The sequence below is a fragment of the Schistocerca americana genome, chromosome 8, assembly GCF_021461395.2.
Source record: "Schistocerca americana isolate TAMUIC-IGC-003095 chromosome 8, iqSchAmer2.1, whole genome shotgun sequence".
In the NCBI taxonomy this organism is placed as follows: Eukaryota; Metazoa; Arthropoda; class Insecta; order Orthoptera; family Acrididae; genus Schistocerca; species Schistocerca americana.
This window is the reverse complement of record NC_060126.1, coordinates 514,700,266-514,723,048: the sequence shown is the minus strand read 5'-3', so window position 1 is coordinate 514,723,048 and position 22,783 is coordinate 514,700,266. Positions and strand designations below refer to the sequence as shown.

The following is a 22,783-nucleotide window of genomic DNA, read 5'->3' as shown; positions in this document are numbered from 1 at the left end:
TTCTGTATAGGTTCCAGAACTCTCGGAACTGAGGTGATGCAAAACTTTTTTTGACATGTGTATTACTGTTACATACGCTGATGTACTGCATGAAGAGTATAAAACTTAAGCAGGTAAGTTATAGGCTTGGATAAATAATATAATACAACAGAATGAACTTTCATGTAACTTGGGTCACTTTCATGTAATTAAGTTTTTATATCAAGAGGGATGTTAGAGATAACTTCATCTTGTTCAGTAATTTACTTCTTTGTGTGAATGTGTAAATAATATCACTACTAAAAATTTCCCAGTTTCAGCCAATATTGTAAAAACAGAAAATTAAATGTGTAACATGAGTCACATAATCTGAGTCACAGTTTTATTTTAAGGTTAGAAGAAGAGCATGCTCTCAGCAGCAGCAGAAAGACTGAGTAGGAGGAGGGAAAAGTCAAAGGGTGATGGAAAATATAAGAACTTCAGAAGCAGCATCTGGAAGAAGTTAGAAAAAGCCAGCAGAAGCAGAAACAAAAGTTTCTACAGTTGAGTCAACATAAGCAACAACTCTTATTATAAGAAAGAAGAGGTAAAACTAGGGAGAGAGCTAGAAAAAGTCGCACAGTGCTCTGGGTAAAGCCATGGCTCGAGCCAGTTGTTTCTTGCCCTCTTCACCACAATGTAAAGTCGTTGTTTATGCGTTGTTCAGTGACTTGTGTGGAAATTCATCAGGTGGAAAGTCTGAAAGACCCAGTCAAGGCAGTAATCCACAAAGTAGAGGCCTTAGTTTTGAAAATAGAGACTTGATACTGGTTTCTGCTGTCGTGATGACTTTGTCACCGGTCACCTGGCAGGATGCACACAATAGTAATTAGAGAAAATAATGAGAAAAAGGCAGTTCATATTCGCCACTTAGTCATGTCCATCATGGAAACATATGAGATATTCAAACAGGAACACCCTGAAGTTAAAATTGGGAAATCCAAGTTTGCAGAAGTACGCCCACTACATGTTCAATTAAGCAGCAAACTACCTCATAACATATGTTTGTGTGTAAATACCGTGAAAATTTCATGAATGTTATCAGCAGCCTTCATAAGAAACATAACATTCCAGCTTACAGCAACATGTTTGTATCAACCATTATATGCTAGCCACAAAGTGAGCTTTGTTGGTGTAATGAATGTAACACATGTTGAAATGATAGAGGTTTCAACAAAGCCTATAAAATTGATGAGCTAGAAATTGTTAATATATCATGGTATGTTTGGAAGATGGAAGAAAATAGCTTTAAAATTATTAAAGTCAAGGAAGAAGGCTTTACAGCTGATATAGTGAAATACGTAGTTTCCACAACTCCTCAGTTTCTGCTTCATTGAAATACAAAGAGAGCATCAGATTATCAGCAAAAGGAAATGATTCTGAGCCAAGATACTAAGGAGTTTATACTGTTGCGTATTGATTATGCTGAAAATTACACCTGTTTCATCAAGATTAGGGGCAAAGTGCCAATTGGGCACAAGCGCAAGTTAGTATTTTCACTGTGGCATTCAGGTTCTCGCCACTCAGTTGTTTTGCTACAGACAACTTAAACCACTCCAAGGATACTGCAATTGCATACATTAGCAAGGTACTGTCAGTTATACCTGGAAATGTGAAGGTAGTTTCAGTCTGGTCAGATGGACCTGTTTCACAATTTATAAAAAAATATATTACTGCTTCATCCATTCCATAATGTGGAAATTTATTGGAACTTGTTTGCTGCATCCCATGGTAAAGGAGCTGTAGATGGAATTGGTGCAGTTGTGGAACGTCAAATGTGGACTATAGTAAAAAAGTGAAAATTCATAGTAGATGATGCATTAACTATTGCTTAGGCAGCTGCAAGTACCACAACTATGCAGGTTTTTTTTTTATGTCTATCGATGAAATTCAAGGAATCAACTTAATCTGGCTTAAATATTTTCTTCAGCACCATCAGTACCAAATATAAAAAAAATTCACTGCATTCACTACAAGAAAAGAGTACTACAAACAAATCTGCTGTCTCCATACTTAAGAAACTATAGAACATGTGAAAATTGGAGAGTGGTACAAAGTAGAATATGGTTCTAAATTCAATGTTCAATGCTGGAGAAGTTTGTGCAGTTTTGGGAAATTCTTACTTAATCAGTGCAACAGAGCATGCTGGTCACAATTGGAGATGGCCTGTAAAATGTGATGAAATTATATAGACAATTAATCCACTTGATGTTGTCGGTGCAAGAGTATATTTTCAGTTCTCTGACTTTCAAACTGAATTTACAGTTTATTTTCCCAGATGTCACGCTCTTATAATTTTTCATAGTGTTTAAGAAGTGAAATGTTAATGTTAAGTTTATCTTATTTGGTACATAATGTCATATTTTCATATCTCTGCTTACAGGAAAAAACTTTTTCCAACAATAAATAGCAAGTAACATGGGTCACGTAACATTGAGTCACGCGCCTTTTTTCAAAATATTACAAAATTTCATGTGGTACAAATATTTTTAGAAATTGGTGACTGTGTCATTTGAATGCCAACCTAATATACATTTTCTGTGATAAAAGCCAGATCCATACTCCTAATAGTTCAAGATCACTTTTGACCTAAAATGTACATTTGGAATAGGATGCCCCAAATTTGTAACATGAGTCACAACATAAATTACATTCTTGTTCTTTAATTTTAATGCTTTTTTCCTGCTTAAATAACAATTCAAGATCCTTGCCTGAAAAACACAATTTATAATGATGATTTGCGAAAGCAAATATGGGTTTATGGAAAAAAGCCAACATTATATAACATTGATCTCAAAATGTAACATGAGTTACCATGGAATCTCCCTGGTGATACAGAATCCCATGTAAAATTACTTGTTAATTACATCAGTCATATGCCATTACAGTGTAATCACAATGGCTATTGGCTGCTCCTCGATCATGGGTTATACAAAAAGGGAGCCTGCCATGTATGGCTACCTGTGTCGACAGAATATGACAGTGCTCACTTTGTTTGATGACAAATGAACAGGTGTGGCTCATACTAACACTGTGTTAGCTATTGTGGAACTTTAACAATGGAAGTGAGCTGAAGCTTTGTTATGACACATCAGCAACAATTCACACATGATTTGAGGACTGTGATTATAGAAACTCATGCAGTCCCAGTTAATCAGAAATTTTAATCAAGATGTAGTCAGGAGTTACATGTTAGATTGTAAAGTACAGTAATCAGTAGCACCGGCTAACAACCTTCCATTGAATAAGTATCTTCTGTGAAGTGCAGTACAACAATGTTACACACCCTCAGAATCAGAATTTTACTATCTCAGTATGTACACCATAAATCATTGGTTTAATGCATAATATAATTGAGACACATGCAGTTAGTTAGTTATGTGTTCCATTGATCAATCTCACGGTAACCGTTATGATGTGGAACGTGTCAAGTGCACAAGAAATGCACACATGAATCAAGACTTTTTCCCCCCTTTTAAAGCTTAAAATTTTTATTACCTACCCCATTCTTTTTAATGGCACAAAATGCCTATATTATACCTATAGATTTATTTATTCCTATTCAAGAATTCATCTGTGATATAGAAGGAGTTGTCAAGGAGATATGATTTAAATTTGTTTTTGAAACTGTTACTGCTGTCTGTCAGACATTTTATTTCATTTGGTAATTTATTGAAAAGTTTTACAGCAGCGTATTTTACCCCATTCTGTGGTAAAGACAGCTTAAGTAGAGGATAGTGTAAGTCTTTCTTTCTTCTGGTGTTATAATCGTGAATGTCACTGTTGATTTTTAAACTGGTCCATGTTGTTGAGATCAAATTTCATTTCTGAGTAAATGTACTGTGAGGCTGTTGTAAGAATTCCTAACCTTTTAAACAGATGCCTACAAGATGTGCGACTATGAGCCCCACACATTATTCTAACCACTGTCTTTTGAGCAGTGAATACTTTTTGCATAAGCTTTGAGTTGCCCAAAATTTTATTCTGTATGACATTAGAGAGTGACAGTATGCGAAGTATGTTAGCTTGCTAATTTCTGTGTCCTTAAAATTGGCAATTATTCTGATTGCAAATGTTGCTGATCCTAGTCACTTCAGGAGATCCAAAATGTGAATTTTCCAGTTACGATTCTCATCTGTATGTTTGCTCAAGAACGATTCTCATCTGTGTGTTTGCTCAGGAACTTAACATGCTCCACCCTTGCTACTGACTTCTGTAGGTGTGTTATATTTATTGAAGGAACTGTGATCCTTGCAGCAGAAAATTGGATATACTGTGTTTTTTCAAAGTTCAGAGTAAGTCCATTCACAGAAAACCAATTAATAAGTTTTCCGAAGGCATTATTTGTATCATTTTCTATTGGAGTTTCCTTTACTGGATTAATAATGATCCTTGTATCACCAGTAAACAATGTCAGTTTAGCTTTGTCTTTCAGATGAGTAGGGAGGTCATAACCGTCTGGTACACCTAATGTAATTTCATCACAGTTAGATGAAGTGGCAAACTTCCTTAAATCACTTAACCGTATAAAGAAACTTTTTCTTCCTGTTCTGTAGATATGACTTCAACCACTCATATGCTGTTCCATTTATACCATAGAATTGTACTTTCTGTAACATAATTTCACAGTTCACACAATCAAGTGCTTTGCATAAGTCGCACAAAATTCTTATAGGTGATATTTTACTGTTTAAAGACCACGATGTGGGCAGTGGAATTGTATATTGCTGTCTCAGTGGAACAGGATATTTGAAATCCGAATTGTGATTTGTCCCGTTACTGTTGAAATTGCTAACCACTGGCTGGTTATTTTTGACATCTGTGGTGCCTCCTCTTTTGTTGAGAGGCTTGACAGTGGCATATTTTAACCTGTCTCTTCGAGTTAATGATGTATGTATGTGACTCAGAACATGAGCTATAACTGCTCCCCATTGTTTTAATATCTCGTTAGAGATGTCATCTACTCCAATAGAACATTTATTTTTCAAATATTTAATGATTTTCCTTATTTCACAAGAGGTTGTTATGTGAAAATTAATGTGGGTAAGATTGCTCAGAACTGACTCTTCCATGTATGGCTTAGCTTTTTCTTGTGAACTATTTGCACCAGTGTTTTCACGTACACTTAAGAAATGGTTGTTAAATCTATTAGCTACTTGTGTACTCTTGGTTAAGATGGTATCATTCTTTTTAATAGTAATACTACCTACCCCAGTGGTTACTTTTCCTGTCTCCCTTCTAACAACATTCCATGTTGATTTGATTTTATTGCCCAAGTTGTTAATTCCATAACATACATATTTCTTGATTTTCTGACATCTTTTCTCGGTATGTTACAATAATTTTTATAATGTAAAATTGCTTCTGGTTCTTTACTAATTCTTGTGTGTCAACAGTTTTCTATTTCTTTCTGAAGACATTTTAATATCTGTAGTAATCTTTTCTTTGAAAACTGCATGGTGTTACATTTAGTAAATTTTTTTGGTCAACATTGTTCAAAAAGGGATATAAATTTATTAAGAAATAGGTTGCATTTATCATTAGTATTTGGTTCTTTATATCAGGGTGTATACCCTCTGGGAAATTCGGAAAAAAACCTAGGAATTTTTTCATCTGGGAGAAAACCGGAAAAAATCCGGCAATTTTTTAGGATTCCGGGAATTTTTCGTTGTTTTAGACTTCAGTTAAATTTTTGTTATTTGGACTGGTAAGAACATAAACAGCAAACTGCGTCTAAGGTTCTAGCAAGAAGACTATGGAATACTTCATAACAGTAAACTGCTGCTGACGAGCTTGATGTCACAACTTTTTACATAAGTTCGTCTGAGCAGCTGCCCGCGGTCTCACGTGTACGCGCATTCGAGTTGCGTGTGGGCAGTACCTTCTCTCACTTTCAGCTACTTGAAGTGTGGCTGTTAGCCCTATCAGCAGCAGCAACAAGCAGCCAGATGCTACTTGGAAAAATTTTTCTGGCGCACCTGGGCTGCCAATTACTGCATGCGCATAACGGTCTGGGTTGTAGTGGGGAGGGGCTAGTCTCCACATAAGCCATGTTTGTGTTTAGTGATTTTGCTGCCTCCTCTTTGTTTACACTTCTCACATCAAGTGAAAACAAAACAGATTTCTGAGGGTGGGAGCTATCGAGTGAATTAAAGTACATTGACATTATCACAGAAGGCTAACATATGTTATTAGTTGTTTTCTGATTTTATTTTATTTCCACGTTGTTTGGCAGTCAGTCATCTTGCAGGACAATGATGTTATTTTTGTCGGTTTGCTAAATAAATGTGGCTTTTATTAATCTTTTCCCCAGAGGCAGTCAGTTTATTAGAAACGAAGTGTTTCATTCTGCGCTATCGGCTAGTTTCAACTGTTCACTGAATTTCAAGTGCAGATTTTTATCTTCTGGCACGGGTGGCATTATGCCACAATAAAGAACCAAACATGAAGTAGTACAGTACTGGTACTGCAAGAAAATTTGCATCTCAAAAACAGCATTGAAATCTTGATATCAGGTTGGGGCCTACTTCATTGTGAATTTGGACACATGAATGTGCACTTTAAGCTGAATTGTGCGTGTTAGTATGGTGTACGAAATTCCGACACTCTTGGAATATCCTATTTCTTTTATGGCGTCATATAATATCTCTTAATACCATATATGTACGAACATATGGGCTTTCTATGTGATCATAGCTGCCCAAATGCAGTAACGCCTTCCTTTCTGGCATGCTCTGGCAAATGCTGAAACGAAGCTATTTCTAACAGGTCGTGGGATGATATTGCGAATGGTGCTTTGAAAAATGTTAGTTTCATAGTAAATTTCCTTCTACACAGGATGAATTATGTTACATGTGTGAATATGCAGTGAATTTCTTAAATCACAGAGCATTTGATCCTCATTTAAAACTTAGCACATTGAGGACTAGCCACTAAGAAGAATTTTGAGCCCAGAAGACCAGTCATTAATGTCATTATTTAAAATTTTACTGGTGCATTTGTCTGATGTATCTTAAAGTGTAACGTATGCAAAAAAAGACCAATATAATATGTGAAAGCGTAACTTTTCTTGTAGCTATGTACTTAAATTTAAACTGTTAACTTTTCCTATTTGTGTGTTCACACTACTTAACATTGATGTTACTATTGGCTGACTATGTCACGTGTCCTGTGCCCTGAATATCTGCTGTCATTGGCTGATGAGATCAGGTGAAATGAGTGATGACCGGTTTACAAAATTGCATTTCAATCTTGATTTCAATGGTTCGGAAACTGACGTGCTGTTTCGAATCTGTACTTTCGTAATACGAATAGAAAAATATGCAGCATATTGTCAAATGAAAATTCACAGCGTAAATGTTGCTGCACATCACAGGTCTCTACAGAACTTTTTTTGCTGAGTTTTTTAATTCTCTGAAGTTCCATGTCATGTGTAAAACCTTTACCATTCAAAGGATTGATATTTTTACAACTCCAGGGGAAAGTATACTGCCACTTATCAGGGAGAAAGTGTATTTTTCACCATGGTAGCAGAGTATTTTCAAGTGGAAAAAGTGTATTTTTAACCAGGAAAACTCCGGGGAATCATTTTTTTTTTAATTTTTTTTTGTCCGCTTATACACCCAGCATTTAAGTCTCCCCTACTAACATTTCTTAAAATTTTCTCTGAAGTGCTCTGTAGGTATTGGGTTGAGCGACCTTACACTTTTACTTAATGGTTTCTGAACTGTACACCCCGCTACATTTTGTAAGTTAATCAAATGTGCATCATAGTCTGATAATCCATTTATCACAGGGAACGCATGTGTTAGTTGTGCATCCTCTTGCTGTACAAATAGAGTATCTATTAGAGTGCTGCTGTCTTGATCTATAAGTGTAACGAAATTGATCACTGATTCAAAGTTATATGTCATTAATAACCTTGAAATTAATCTTAATTTGCAGCTATCAGTACAAGTTTATATACTCAACTAAGAAACCTACTTCACCATTTAAAAATTCCATGACTGAATAACAACATTTTTTACTCAATGATGGCATGTAATACATGTTTCAGCAATCCTAGTTCCACTCTGTGAAGTTTTTCACTTTTAATTTATAATCTGTGGATTGGACCATGAAATTATCTTTGTTTTTAGTATGGTGCAAATCTTCAAAATGATTTCCTATAAATAATTCTGGTTTCTTATGTATGAAGATAAAAAATTCATAAATATAAATGTTCACAATGAGAGTTGTTATAACAATGAAAATAATCAATTTTCAAAACCCTGGGTCAGGGGAGACTTACCAGTCAGGATGAGAAGGAAAGACCAATTGTTGGGACTGTACTGGAAGAAATTTGAAAACTAGAGAGCTTAAAAGTGAAAGACAGGGTAATATGCAAGACAGAGATTACTGCCAAAACATTGTGAACAAGTTAATGCAAGTGAAAAGCTAAGTGAATGGTACATAATAACAGAGGGGGATGGCAAACATTAGACAGGTCAGAAAATGAAAGATGTAGAAAACTGAAAGGGAGTGAAGAAAGGAGTAGTTACTGTGAAGAAATGCTGTGACAGAATAAATTACTGTAAATTGCAGACAGGTGGGTGGCGAGAACCGAGGACATTCTGTAGTGCTAATTCCCAACCACAAAGTTCTGACAAACTGGTGTCTGAGGGAAGAATCCAGATGGTGCCTGTGGTGAAACAGCCTCTGAGGCCATGACTGTCATGTTGTAGAAGATGCTCTGCTACAGGATATTGTTTGTTGCTGGTATACACCCTCGGCCTATGCCCATTCATCCTAACTTACAACGTACCGGTAAACATGATGATGTAAAAGGCAGAACAGTGTTGGTATACAGTGTGTCGTTTCACAGGTGGCCATCCTTTCGATAGTATACATTTTGCAATTTACAGAGTTGATACAGGAGATAATAGAACGGTGCATAGGGCAAGTCTTGCAGCAGGGACGGTCAGAGGGGTGGGAGCCATAGGGTAGGGAGATGGCTGCAGAAGGAGCACAGGGTCTTAGAAGGATATTGCGGAGATTGGAAGGGCTACAGAAAGCTGTTTTAGGTGTGGTGGGCAAAATCTCAGACAGAATGGAACTCATTTCAGGGCAAAATTTTAGGAAGTCAGAGCCTTGTCAAAGTAGCTGATTAATATGTTCAAGACCAGGATAATACTGAGTATCAAGTGGTGTGCTCCGAAGTTGTTTTTTGGAGGGATCAGCCGTGTCAGGATTGGATGTGATGGTCTGGAAAATTTGCTTTTGAACTAGGCTGGTATGGTATTTACGTCCAGTGAAGGATGATGTGGGAAAGGTGGTGTATAGTTATGTTTTCCTCGAATGCTGCAGGGGAGGTATCGTTCGACATGGAAGTGATGGCAACTGTCAGAATGAAAGTACTGTTGTTTGTTAGTAGGTTTAATGTGGACAAAAGTATATAACTGGCCTTCAGTGAGGATGAGATCAGCATCAAGAAAAGTGGCATGGGATTTGGAATAGGACCATGTGAAATTTAATTGGGAGAAGGTATTTAGAGATTTCAGGAATTTTAACAAGTCAGCCTCACCTTGAGTCCGTATGGCAAAGATGTCATCGATGTACCCAAACCAAACCATGGGCAGAAGACATTTGGATCCCAGGAAAGACCCTCCAAGTGATCCATGAAAAAGTTGGCGTAGGAAGGAGCCATCCTGGTTCCCATAGCCGTACCCCTGATCTGTTTGTATGTCTGCTCCTCAAAGGTGAAGTTGTTGTTGCTAAGTATAAAGTTGATTATGGTGAGCAGGAAGGATGTCATAGGTTTGGAATCTGGTGGGTGCTGACTGAGGAAATGTACAGCAGCAGACTGACTAGGTACATGTGGCATGTTGGTATAAGAGGGATGTGGCATCAATGGTGACAAGCAAGGTGTGTGGCGGGAGTGGAATGGACGTGGATTTCAGACAATCTAGGAAATGGTTGACATCTTTAATGTAGGAGGGAAGTCTTTGTTCTACAGGTTGCAGGTACTGATCAACTGAGGCAGATATTCTGTTTGGTGGGTGCTTTGAAGCTACAACTATTGGATGGCCAGGATAGTGTTTGTGGCTTTTAGGAAGAAGGTAAAAGGTGGGTGTGTGTGGTTTGGGTGGGATAAGAAGTTCTGTGGATTGAGGTGTTAGTTGTTATGAGAGGTCTGAGGTTTTAAGGAGAGACTGCATGTCAGTTTCAATCACAGGGATGGGATCTTGATGGCAGATGCCGTATGTAGGGGTGTCAGACAGCTGGCGTAGACCTTCACTAACATATTCCTGTCGGTCGAGTACTACAGTGGTAGAACCTTTGTGTGCTGGGTGGATAACGATGGAATCGTCAGCCTTTAGGGAACACAGAGCCAAGTATTCTGCAGAGGACAGGTAAGGGTCATGTTGCAGGGACCTCAGGAAGGGTTATGAAGCAATGCTGGATATGAGGAATTCTTGGAAGGCATGTAAGGGATGATTTTGAGGGTAGTGGTGGTGAATAAAATTGATATCATGGTCGAAACTGTTCAAGGCAGGGTTTAATGTCAGGTTTGTTGTTGGAAAGGTTTTGAAATTGGATTGCAAGTGATACTTCCAGTTGACATTACCTCCAAAGCGGCATGATTAAATGCAGTTTTAGGGCTGAAAGCGAGACCCTTTGATAATACAGATAAAACGGGAGGGGAGAGTACTGTAGGTGAAAGGTTGATATCACTGTACTGTTGTGACTTGTGATTATGAGTAATTATTGGTCTTATTGGTCTAGGAGGCAGTGCTGAAGGCTGTGGGATGTTAAGGAGGTTGGTCAAGCACAGTTTGTAGGAGAGGAGTGTTGGTTGGTGGTGTGACTGATTAGGGAGCTGCACAGGGATAGGAAGGGAAACACCCCTGTTGAAGTAGTTTAGGAGAAGGTGGGATAGCTTTCTGAGGTGAAGTCCAGTATGTTGTTGCAGTTTGAAGTTGGCTTGGTGGATGACACCATCCAAGGAAACATGAGGGGCAGATTACTGCAGGATTTTGCAGGAGAGAAGGAGGAGTGAAATTTGGCAAATGAGGCATATAGGTCACAGATTAGTCAGATAAGTGTAAGGGATTGTTGTATTTAAAATTGTAAAAGAGCCTGCTGTAGAGGGGGATTACGTCCAGAAACAGGGACTTTCAGTGTTAGCTAGGCCTGTGGGAGTAACTCCAAGGGACAAGCAGGTTTCAAGAAACAGAATGTGAGACCTTAGCTTTGATAGTGCAAAAACATGTTTTTGAAAAGAGTGGATATAATATGTGATGGGATTTATCATGGCAAGAGAGGATGGACTGGAGTGTCACAAATAGTGCGAATGGCAAAAATGAGAAGCAGAGAGTGGAAAAAGATGAAAAAAATGGAAGAAAGTCGTGGAAAAAATTTGTACAAAAATCATAAGAATAGACAATGGTTAACAAGAAGTAATGAGTGGATGAGAATTTCTTGACAGAAAAGTTGTCTGTACAATACGAAAAAATGATTAGAAAAAAAAAAAAAAAATTCAATAGGGAAAGTCATGAAAAGAGATAGAAGTTAAAAACTGAAAGTCATAGGAGAAAATGTAAATTACTGTGTGTGGCAATAAAGTAATGTAGAAGACTGCAGTAAAAGTCAATTAAAGCAGTTTGGTGAAAAGCCAACACACAAAAAATTGAAAGAATTACGTATTAACAAGTAAGTGGACGTTGGGAAACAAAATAGCTGTCAAATTTGCAAATAAATCTGCGAAAGACTATCGGGAGAAGGTCTTGCTATGTACTGATACTGAGTCATAAACAGTTTGTTATATGCAGATTTGTGAATGACAATAGACTTGCCTATGTGTACAGAAATCAGTAGGGGCAAAGTGTTCATTAATCTGGATAGTACAGATAAAAGAAATGAACACACTAGCATCTACATCTACATACATACTCCGCAATCCACCATACGGTGCATGGCAGAGGGTACCTCGTACCACAGCTAGCATCTTCTCTCCCTGTTCCACTCCCCACAGAATGAGGGAAAAATGACTGCCTACATGCCTCTGTACGAGCCCTATTCTTTCTTATCTTATCTTTGTGGTCTTTCTGCGAGGGCGCTGATAACCTCGCTGTTGTGCGCCCTAAAACACTAATCATCATCATCTTTCTGCGAAATATAAGTTGGCGGCAGTAAAATTGTACTGCAGTCAGCCTCAAATGCTGGTTCTCTAAATTTCCTCAGTAGGGATTCACAAAAAGAACGCCTCCTTTCCTCCAGAGACTCCCACCTGAACTACTGAAGCATTTACGCTCATGTGATGATCAAACCTACCAGTAACAAATGTAGCAGCCCGCCTCTGAATTGCTTCTATGTCCTCCCTCAATCCGACCGGATAGGGATCCCAAACGCTCAAGCAGTACTCAAGAATAGGTCGTATTAGTGTTTTATAAGTGGTCTCCTTTAAAGATGAAACACATCTTCCCAAAATTTTACCAATGAACCGAAGACAACTATCCGCCTTCCCCACAACTGCCATTACATGCTTGTCCCACTTCATATCGCTCTGCAATGTTGCGTCCAAATATTTAATCGACGTGACTGTGTCAAGCGCTACATTACTAATGGAGTATTCAAACATTATGGGATTCTTTTTCCTATTCATGTGCATTAATTTACATTTATCTATATTTAGAGTTACCTGCCATTCTTTACATCAATCACAAATCCTGTCCAAGTCATCTTGTATCCTCCTACAGTCACTCAACGACACCTTCCCGTACACCACAGCTTCATCATCAGCAAACAGCCGCTCATTGCTATCCACCCCATCCAAAAGATCATTTATGTAGATAGAAAACAACAGCAGACCTACCACATTTCCCTGGGGCACTCCAGATGATACCCTCACCTCCGATGAACACTCATCATTGAGGACAAGCACATAAGGTAGAAGAGAGGTGACAGGTTGAACAAGACAGCTGATGACAAGACTGATGAAAGGATTACATAAGAAGTAATGATGACCACATGGGCTAATATAAGTACAAAAATGTAATTGGATAGATAAAAAAAAATCTACTCAGCAAGTAGTAGCAGGAGAACAAACATGTAAGGGAGGTTTCAGGTATGCAAGCTTTCGGAGCCAATGGCTCCTCCTTCTGGCAGTAGGGAGGAAGGGGGAGGAAGAGGGGTGAAGGAAAAGGACTGCAGAGGTTTAGGAAGAGCTTTAGAGTTTGGCAAAGTCAGCCAGAACCCCGGGTCAGAGGAGATTTTCTTGACAGGATAAGAAAGGAAGAGTGAGAGCTCAAAGGTAGAAGACAAGGTAACATGTTAGACGGAGACTACTGCTAAAACGTCGTGCGCAAATTAATAAGAATGAGAAGCTAAGTGCATTGTACATAACAGGGGCACGAGGGGGACGGCAAAACATAGACAAGTTAGAAAATAAAAGATGTAGAAAACTAAAATGTAGTGAAGAAAGGGATAGTTACTATGAATAAATTGTGAGATGGAAGGAATTAACGTAAATTGAGGTCAGGTGGATGGTGAGAACCAAGGACACGTTGTAATGCTAGTTCCCACCTGCGGAGTTCTGAGAAACTAGTGTCCGGGGAAGAATCTATATAGTCCATATGGTGAAAGAGGCACTGGTCATGACTGTCATGGTGCAGAGCATGCTCTGCAACAGGATATTGTGTGTTGCTGGTATACACCATGTGCCTGTGCCTGTTCATCCACTCTGTTAACTTGGAGACAGTCATGCCAATGTAAAAGCCCGAACAGTGTTCACAAAACAGCTCGTATATGACATGTCATTTCACAGGTATATGTCTTTGATAGTACATGTTTTGTCAGTTACAGGGCTCGCATAGGTGGTGGTAGAAGGGTGCATAGGGCAAGTCTTGCTGCAGGGAAAGTCACAGGGGTAGGGAGATGAGTGCAGAAGGAGCATAGGGTCGGACAAGGATATTGTGGAGATTGGGAGGGTGACTGGAAGCTATTCTAGGTGTGGTGGGCAAAATCTCTTGACAGAATGGCTCTCATTTCAGGACACGCTTTTAGGAAGTAACAGCCTTGTTAAGGTAGCTGATTATTACATTCAAGACAAGGATAATACTGAGTGACAAGTGGTGTGTTCTGAAGTTGTCTGTTGGAGGGATCAGATTGGATGTGATGGTCTGGGAAATCTGCTTTTGAACTAGGCTAGTGGGGTAATTTCATCCAGTGAAGGCTGAGGTAAGAGTGGTGGTGTATTGCGGTAAAGAATCTGCTTCCAAACAAATATGTTTGCCTCAAATGCCAAGGCTGTATGGAAAAGAATGTTTGACATGGAAATGATGGCAACCATCAGAATATAACTACTGTTGTTTGTTAGTAGGTTTAATGTGGACAGAAGTGTGTAGTTGGCCTTCGGTGAGGATGAGATCAATATCAAGAGAGTGGCATGGGATTTGGAATAGGACCATGTGAAATTTAATTGGGAGAAGGTACTTACAGATGCCAGCAATTTTAACAGGTCAGCTTCACAATGAATCCATATGGCAAAGATGTCATCAATGTATCTAAACCAAACCAGGGGTTGAAGACTAGCAGATCCCAGGAAAGCTCCTTCCAAGTGACCCATAAAAAGGTTGGTGTAGGAAGGAGCCATATTACTTCCCATAGCCGTACCCCTGATCTGTTTTTATGTCAGCCCCTCAAAAGTGAAGTAGTTGTTGTCAAGTATAAAGTTGATTAAATTGAGCAGGAAGGATGTCATAGTTTGAAATCGGATGGGTAGCGCCTGAGGAAATGTTCAGCAGCAGACAAACCAAGTATGAGGGGGATGTTGATATAGAGGGAGGTGGCGTCAGTGGTGACCACTATGGTGTGTGGTGGGAGCACGATGGGCACGGATTTCAGATGATCTAGGAAGTGGTTGGTGTCTTTAATACAGGAGGGAAGTCTTTGTAGTATGGGCTGCAACAAAATTTCCTTGTTTCTCACCACCCACCTGGCCTTAATTTACATTAATTTCTTCCGTCTCAGCATTTTGTCACAGTAACTTTTCCTTTCTTCACTTCATTCGAGTTTTCTACCAGTTTCATTTTCTGACCAGTCTATTATTCACTGTCCCACTCCCACATACATACAGTGAATTTAGCTTTCCACTCATGTTAACTCGTTCATGATATATTAGCTGTAATCTCTGTCTTGCTTATTACCCTGTTTTCCACTTTTAAGCTCTCAGGTTTTCAAATCTCATCCATTGAATCGCAATAATCAATCTTTCCTTCTCATCCTGTCCGGTAAGCTTTCCCTGACCCGGGGATCTGGGTGACTTTTCTTATCTCCACCTCTTTTCCTAAATCTCTCCAGTCCTTTTCCTTCTTCCCTCATTATCCCCCTTCAGTCCTTCTGCCGGAAGGCTCCAAAAGCTTCCTAAACTAAAACCTTTTTGGTATGTGTGTTTTCTGCCACCGCTTGGTAACCAGATTTTATTATCTATCCAGTTACATTACAGAATGAGAGTAAGGTAGATATATAAGAACTTGTACAATGAGTAATACTTCACTGGCTGACAAGTTAAGTAAAGAGATTTGTGCCCTGTGATGGGGTATATCAGTAATGTATTCTCATTGTAACTCTTTGAGAATGGATGTTGGGTATACGTCTAATAGCTTTGTACATGAACTGGTATTAAAGTTTCTTGTATGACAGTAAGGGAATAAATATTCACAATTTTACTGTATTTGTCTTTAGGTTGGCTCTATGGCTTTGTGTGTTCACCAGCCACTAGATGGCATTGTTGCCTTCACCAATGGTAGGTTGTGGCATTATCACGTCAGTTTTGCACTGTAGCATCGAAAGATAGCTGCACTATTCTCTGGTTGCACCGTAGAAGGACAGTGTTTTGTAATATGTTTTTTGTAGTTTGAAGGTGTACAAAGTGTGTCAGTTCAAAGAAGACTTTGAGTACAGTATGGGAACAATGTTTGTTGCAGTGAAGTGTTTACCAGTGGCATGGATTGAACAATTCAAATGATGGATAAGGAAAGAGCAGGGCATCCAGCTACAGCCACAACTGATGCCAGTATTGAACGAGTTCATGCCTCAATTCTGATAAACAGAAAGGCAAATCATGTGCAGATTAGTCATGGTTCTGCATATGAAATCAGCACCTTCTTCGCACAGTCATGCTGACAAATGTGAAACTTTTCTGAAGTAAATCATTGGAGATGAAGCACGGAGCAAATGCCAGAGAATGGAATGGGAAGCACCTTGAATCTCCAGTCAAAAAGAATTCGAGGGTCAGTCTTCTGCAGGAAAGTGATGCCCACAATTTTTTGGGACTAAAGGCCAATCCTGGAAAATTACCCGGACAAGATTCAACAGCAAACAGTGGCCGTTACAGTGATATGCTGTCAGATGAGCTGAAACCGGTAATCTGCAAAAATTGCAGATGTTAAAAGGCAATCTTTTGTTGCACAACCATGCACGTCCACACAGCATCACCCACAGATCTCAAACTTTCGGACTTATGTATTTCGAGGTGTTGGAGCATCCTGTATACAACCCTGAACTCGCTCCATTGGACTACCGTCTGTTTGGTCCCCTGAAAGGTTCTTTTAGAGGCCATCGATTCAGCTCTGATCAACAGGTGGAGGAAGCGTTGCATACGTGGCTTGGTACACAATCAAATCTTTTTTCAGAGGATATCGGAAAGCTTTTGCAATGATGGACTAAGTGCAATGAAAAGCAGAGGGACTTATTTATTTCCAACATGCTCCATCACAGTATTTGTAATATTACATGTATGCATTGGGTGTATTTGTGGGAGGCGCGCGGGATTAGCCGAGCGGTCTAAGGCGCTGCAGTCATGGACTGTGCGGCTGGTCCCGGCAGAGGTTCGAGTCCTCCCTCGGGCATGGGTGTGTGTGTTTGTCCTTAGGATAATTTAGGTTCAAGTCGTGTGTTAGTTTAGGGACTGATGACCTTAGCAGTTAAGTCCCATTTCACATACATTTGAACATTTTTTTTGTGGGTGGGGGGGGGGGATGTGATGGACTATTCATGTTGTGTGGTGGTGGTGGTGGTGGTGGTGGTGGTGGTGATGATGATGAGGGTGAGAGAAAGGGGAGGGTGAAACCCAGTACTGACACATAGCCTACTCTCGCGAATAGCTCCAAGGGGGCTGCCCAGCTTAATGCACTTACTTCATTAGACACTGCGGAAAGGTTTGATATGTAAACCAGGTCATTGGCGGAAAGTCTGGTGATTGGGAATTTTAATTCACCACCTTGCTTCTCCTTGCCAGCCAAATAATGGAAGCGAAAATTTTTTCTACCAACAGGATTTGAACCGGCCTAGTCCCAGGTCAAGCTCTGCTGCACAAATGTGCTTTAGCGACCTCGGCCATGGAGACAGGTAATCAGGAGGACGCGCTGAAAAATAATATCAATGAGAATTGTGTCCTCTTGTAGTAAATAGTACAAACTGATTGCAGATACTTATCGACTTACCCTTATAGAAAGTTATCATCAAGTCAGAAAGTAACTTGCAGAGCGCATACATTAGTAAATAAATTTAATTCAGATAAAATGGAAACACAAAAACTCAACTATACAAACAACTTCCGATGGGTGAAATAGAGATGATATAAATACTGACTGGCTACAGCACAAAAAGCATTTTTGAAAAAGAGGAAATTAACATCTAATCTATATTTAAGTGTTAGGTATTTGTCTGCAGTGTAGCTTTGTACGGAAGTGGTAATGGGGATGATAAGCAGTTCAGACAAGAAGAAAGAACTGCAGGAAAAAATAAACTTATGGCACATGTAGAGTAAAAGAAGTGATTGATTGAATGATAGGAAAGATCCTGAGGTGTCGAGAAATCTTCAGTTTGGTAATAGAAGTGGGGGGGATTGTCGATGGAGCTGAAGGCGTGCATACAGTATGCAGGTTCAGGCGGGGATATAGGAGACAATAGTTATTTGAAAATGAACAGGCTCATACAAAATGGAATAGAGTAGAGAGCTGCATTGAATTGGGCTGGAGACTGAAGACCACCACTATAACAACAAAATCAATGGGTATGTCATTCTGCATGCGTTCTGCACTCTTTGCAGCATTTGTAGTAACTGGCGAGTGACCACATTCCATTCTCTCGGTAACCCGTGACAAGACATGTCAGTGGATGAAAAATCTGTAGAACTTGCTGGTCAGGGCAACAGCCCTACATACTGTGCTCGAGGCAGGCCACGACAGCATGAGCAACATCTTGTTGAAAGGTAGCATCATGGAGATCTGGAAAATGGGGCATGGCCACCAACCTTGACACATCACAAATGTAATGGGATCTATCCATGTTACCAGCTCTGTGAACTAGAGTGAGCCTGTCTTGTAGCTGATGACACCTGACGCTACTGCACCAGGTGGTGGGCGCATGCAATTGATGAGCGCTGTTTATTCTCGTCACAGCCTCTGCACACAGGTACGTTCATTGTGATGTTGCAGACAGAACTGAAACTCATCTGAACGACGACACTGTGCCACTCCTCGGTCCCCTATTGTCGGCCATTCTGGTGTCGGAATGCCTGTCTCTGCTGCTGTGTGCTGGCATTTCGTGGTGCTCCAGGCATCCATTTGGATGCTTGCCTCGCTACAGATGAGCTCATTTCCCAGCCCAACGTACGTATGTGACTGCACAATCCTGCATGGACGAGTAACGGCATGACAGTCCTCTCGGTTACTAATCGTGCTGGGCTGGTGAGATCAAGTACAGCCCTTCTGAAACTGTCAGTTCCCTATCTGCGGGACAGTCGTGGGAGCAAGATACTGCCAGCAGCTGCAGTTAATAGTCGCTTTGTGGAAAAATTCTCTAGTGCTCGGAGAATATTGCTCACACTGCTTTATTGTTTTTTGTAAGTTACACTGTTGGAGGGGTAATGGTAACCGTGTGAGCACCTTCTCAGTGAGGAGAGGCTGGTTAGGACACTGTAGCTTGTTTGGTGCTCAAAATTCAGTTCAGTTGGTTCTGCATTTTATTGTTAATCTGAAGTGTGTTTCAAAAAAAGTCACAAGAAACATTTGCAAAGTGTATGAAGAATGTATCATTATCCTGCTCCTTTGTGTCTTTTGATTGTGTAGCTTGTATGCAGCCAAATTTCTCAGTGTGTTGTACTACAAGTATATGCTCCATGTGATGCTCAGTAGCGCCATTAGGTAATGGCACATTTTGAGCTAGTAATTCACAGTTCTGTAATGGTCATATTGTAATTTTTATTTACAGCCAGCACTGATGCTGCAGGGAACCAGGCAGGCAGCAAACTTCCTGGTGGATTGGTGACCAAAGGCAACTCTTCACTGGGTTACGAAAAGGTTCGTGTTGGAGCAGGACCCGGTCAGATGCCATTTCCGTTTGCCTCGCCAGGGCTCTTTCCCAATATGGGCTTTTACCCTGGCATGGCTGGAATTCCACAACATGCAATGAATGCAGCATTACTTCAGCAATGTAAGTTCCATTTAGCATTGTTTATTATATTTTGCAGTTATATTGTTGCTCTGAGATGAGAAAATGCTATGAGTAGTTTTTCTATGTTATTGATTGGGAAACATTCTGGTCAAACATGTAAATTTAGGAATCACTTGTGCTAAAGAACAACTTCTCGGTGGAAGAGTTAACATTTATAATGTAACAGCAGTGACTAAACTAGAACTCTTTGCTTTCAAATGTCTCAGTAGGAACAACAGGCAGTAGAGAATAATTCCTGTGAGGGGATACATGGGGGACAGTAAAACCAGTCCTATCCCTAGATCTCTCTCCACCCCAGTATGTGCTGCCCAAAAATAAAAGAGAAGAAGAAGCCTTGCAGGAGACTTCGTCATTGGCCTTGTCGTGTTTCATTCTTCACTGTTTATCCTCACGCAGTTTCTTCAATTTCTTAAGTACACTACCATGAGGAAGAGGAACATTCTAGTGAAACATGCATGAAAACATCACACCCATTTTGAAAGCAAGAAATGGACTGGGAAACCTGATCATTGGTGATGTTTAAACCAAATAAAAGAAAACATGTATTGTGCCGAAAAAATACAGCTCAGTAGTTACATACAAATTATCAGTATGAATGAGTTATAGATTCGTCAGCTGCTAGTGATACTACGTCTGTACAAATGGAGAATTTGAACTACATAATTTTGGAAGTATCAGTGCACTGAAGAGGTGGGACGGTTTTATATATTTACATCCCTCAAACCTCTTCAAGTCAGTCACAGGTACAATGTCGATGTAATTGAATTTCAGAAAATGTATTGAATGGGACCTACTACTCTACTTAAAACACATCACAAATTTGCAGTAGTTGCATTCCTGTTGTGCTCATTCATATCAGCAGAGGACGATAATTAAACATCAAATTGACATTGCTGAGTCTTAGAATTTTGGTGTATGAATGTATTTGGTTTAAACCTACCAGAAAAAGCAATGTTATGTAAAATGTTTCACTGTGTACTTGACAAATATTGTACTTCATGTGACCCACCCGTGTAACTGCGCACGTTAAAGTGCCATCCGGGACTGGGAGGTGTGTCGGCCCTGAATCGAATCTATCTGCGGCTTAACAGTGAGGGTTAGTGGGCCGGCAGTGTGTCGGCCCCGATTCGAATTTATCCGATGAATTAACAGTGAGGGTCAGTGGGCTGGCCAACTTGTATGTGGTTGTAGCTGGTTTACAACATCTGACTAGGTGAATACTGAGCTGGTACTTAAGTCCCGCCTCAGTTACACGATTCTCAGACATTTAGAAAATTCTTTCACACGGATAACACTGCACGTAGACATATGGGTACACACATTCCATCCAGGAGTAACGGGCTGATGACATGAAGGGCATCTGGCCACCCCTTAAATTAATTGTGCCAAATCCATAGTACCATGCCATCCCTGCAAAGAAGCGGGACAAGGTGAAAACAAAAGAGGAAGAAGAAGAAGAAATATTATACTTTATGTATCATTGTGTATATTCTCTTAAGACTTTCTGGCATTTCAGAGGAGAAATGTCAATACTTAACAACCTTAAGTTGACCTTCTTTGTGGTTTTCATTTGCCCAACAACATTGACACCTAAAGCCTGTGAGGTGGATACTAAAACAGCAGGTTAAGAGTGCACTTCAATCTGGTGTGTTGGGTACAGTTTATGACTTGACAAAACAGTTGCAGCAGTGCTTTTGTAAGAACTCTTATGTAAATGATGAATAAGAAATGATGGTAGAAGACTTTTGATTATGTATTGAGGTCACAATCAAACTGTATTTTATGTTGTCTAGCATGCATTCCATTGAACCCTAACCACCTCCATTTACGACTTCAGTGGTGTCGAGCGAGAGCTTGTCGGAGGGCGAGGTGGAGGTCTGTTACGTTTTGATGAAAACTGTTTCTGCCTCGATGCCAGTGATGGCCGTGTGTCAATCAGACGGAGGCCAGTTGAGAGCCTGCAACCGACCTGTCTGCGTGCTAGACACACTGGACCTACACTGGAGTTATGGTCTAGGATGCGATTTCGTATTACAGCAGGAGCATTCTCGTGGTTGTCCCGTGCACGCTGACTGTAAATTTGTCAATCAAGTGATTCAACCTGTTGTGCTGCCATTCGTGATAATCATTTCAGGGAGTGTTTTCCAACAGTGTAACGCTCGGCCACACGCTGCTGATGTAACCTGACATACTGTACAGGGTGTCTACGTGTTTCTTTAGTGCACTCGATCACCAGATGTGTCTCCAATCGATCATATACGGGACATGATCAGATGACAACTCCATCGTTATCCAGTATCGGTATTAACCGTCTCTATATTGAGTGACTGAGTGCAACATGCGTGGAACTCCATCCCACAAACTGATGTCCGGCACCTTTACAGCACACTGCATGCACATTTGCATACTCGCATTCAACATTCTGGTGCTTATGCCGCTTATTAATGTATTAGCATTCACGTTCACAGTCGCTTATTTACACTTCCGTTAACCTGTGATCTTGCAATGTTAATCGCTTAAGTATGGTACCTCGACAAAAGATTTCATGAAATTTCATTACTCTACATTAATTATTTTTTGGATGTACAATTTTTTTTCACCATTGTATAAACTAGCTGAGAAGAAATGGGATTCCGTGTATCAGGTGATGAAAGGGTCTGACAACAAATGGAATAATTTCTGTATGTCCGTGTATATACAGGTGGTTGTGGGACCTTGGTTGTTCAGTACAAAATGTCGGCAAGTGACGATCGAAGGGATCAGTGTGTCAGAAAATCACGAGTACTGGCCCTGTTGTGACTGGACCAGAGAGGGGATCCTCCTACACATTAGTCACGGGCCTGAAGATGGCATAATATGTCTCTGAAACTGGTTACTTCATAAAATAGCAATTGGAAATTTAGACAGTTGAAAGGTGTTTCAATTTGACATTTCACAAATAGAATGAGTGCTGTTCAACCCTGTTGAATTGTTACAGCTATTGCTGTCCTGTCAGAGAAATTCAAAAGGTAGTTAAACATTACCAAACTAGAAGCAGTCCTTGGCCTAATCTGAAACCTGCTTTATAAAGCCACTACTGTCTGATTTGGTGCAATGGTTAGCACATCAGACTCGCCTTCAGGGTGGGAGAGGAGGAGGGGGGTTGAGGGGTATTTCAAATCACTGTCCAGACTTAGGTTTTCCGTTATTTTCTCGTGCTCTGTCTCGGATGACTGCACTGTCAACAGGACATTAAACTCTGGTCCTCCTCTTCCTTCTTGTACAGGTG

The 22,783-nt window shown here is 40.0% G+C and overlaps 1 protein-coding gene across 2 annotated transcripts in view; it reads left to right on the top strand.

Moving 5' to 3' along the window:
- The window catches only part of LOC124545981 (protein strawberry notch), a 265,254-nt gene that overhangs the window by 11,310 nt on the left and 231,161 nt on the right, over positions 1–22,783 (top strand). For both annotated transcript variants that reach the window (XM_047124945.1, XM_047124946.1), the window contains one exon: positions 19,273–19,494. In XM_047124945.1, the coding sequence (XP_046980901.1) occupies positions 19,273–19,494 (222 nt within the window). The remainder of the gene's footprint in view (positions 1–19,272; positions 19,495–22,783) is intronic.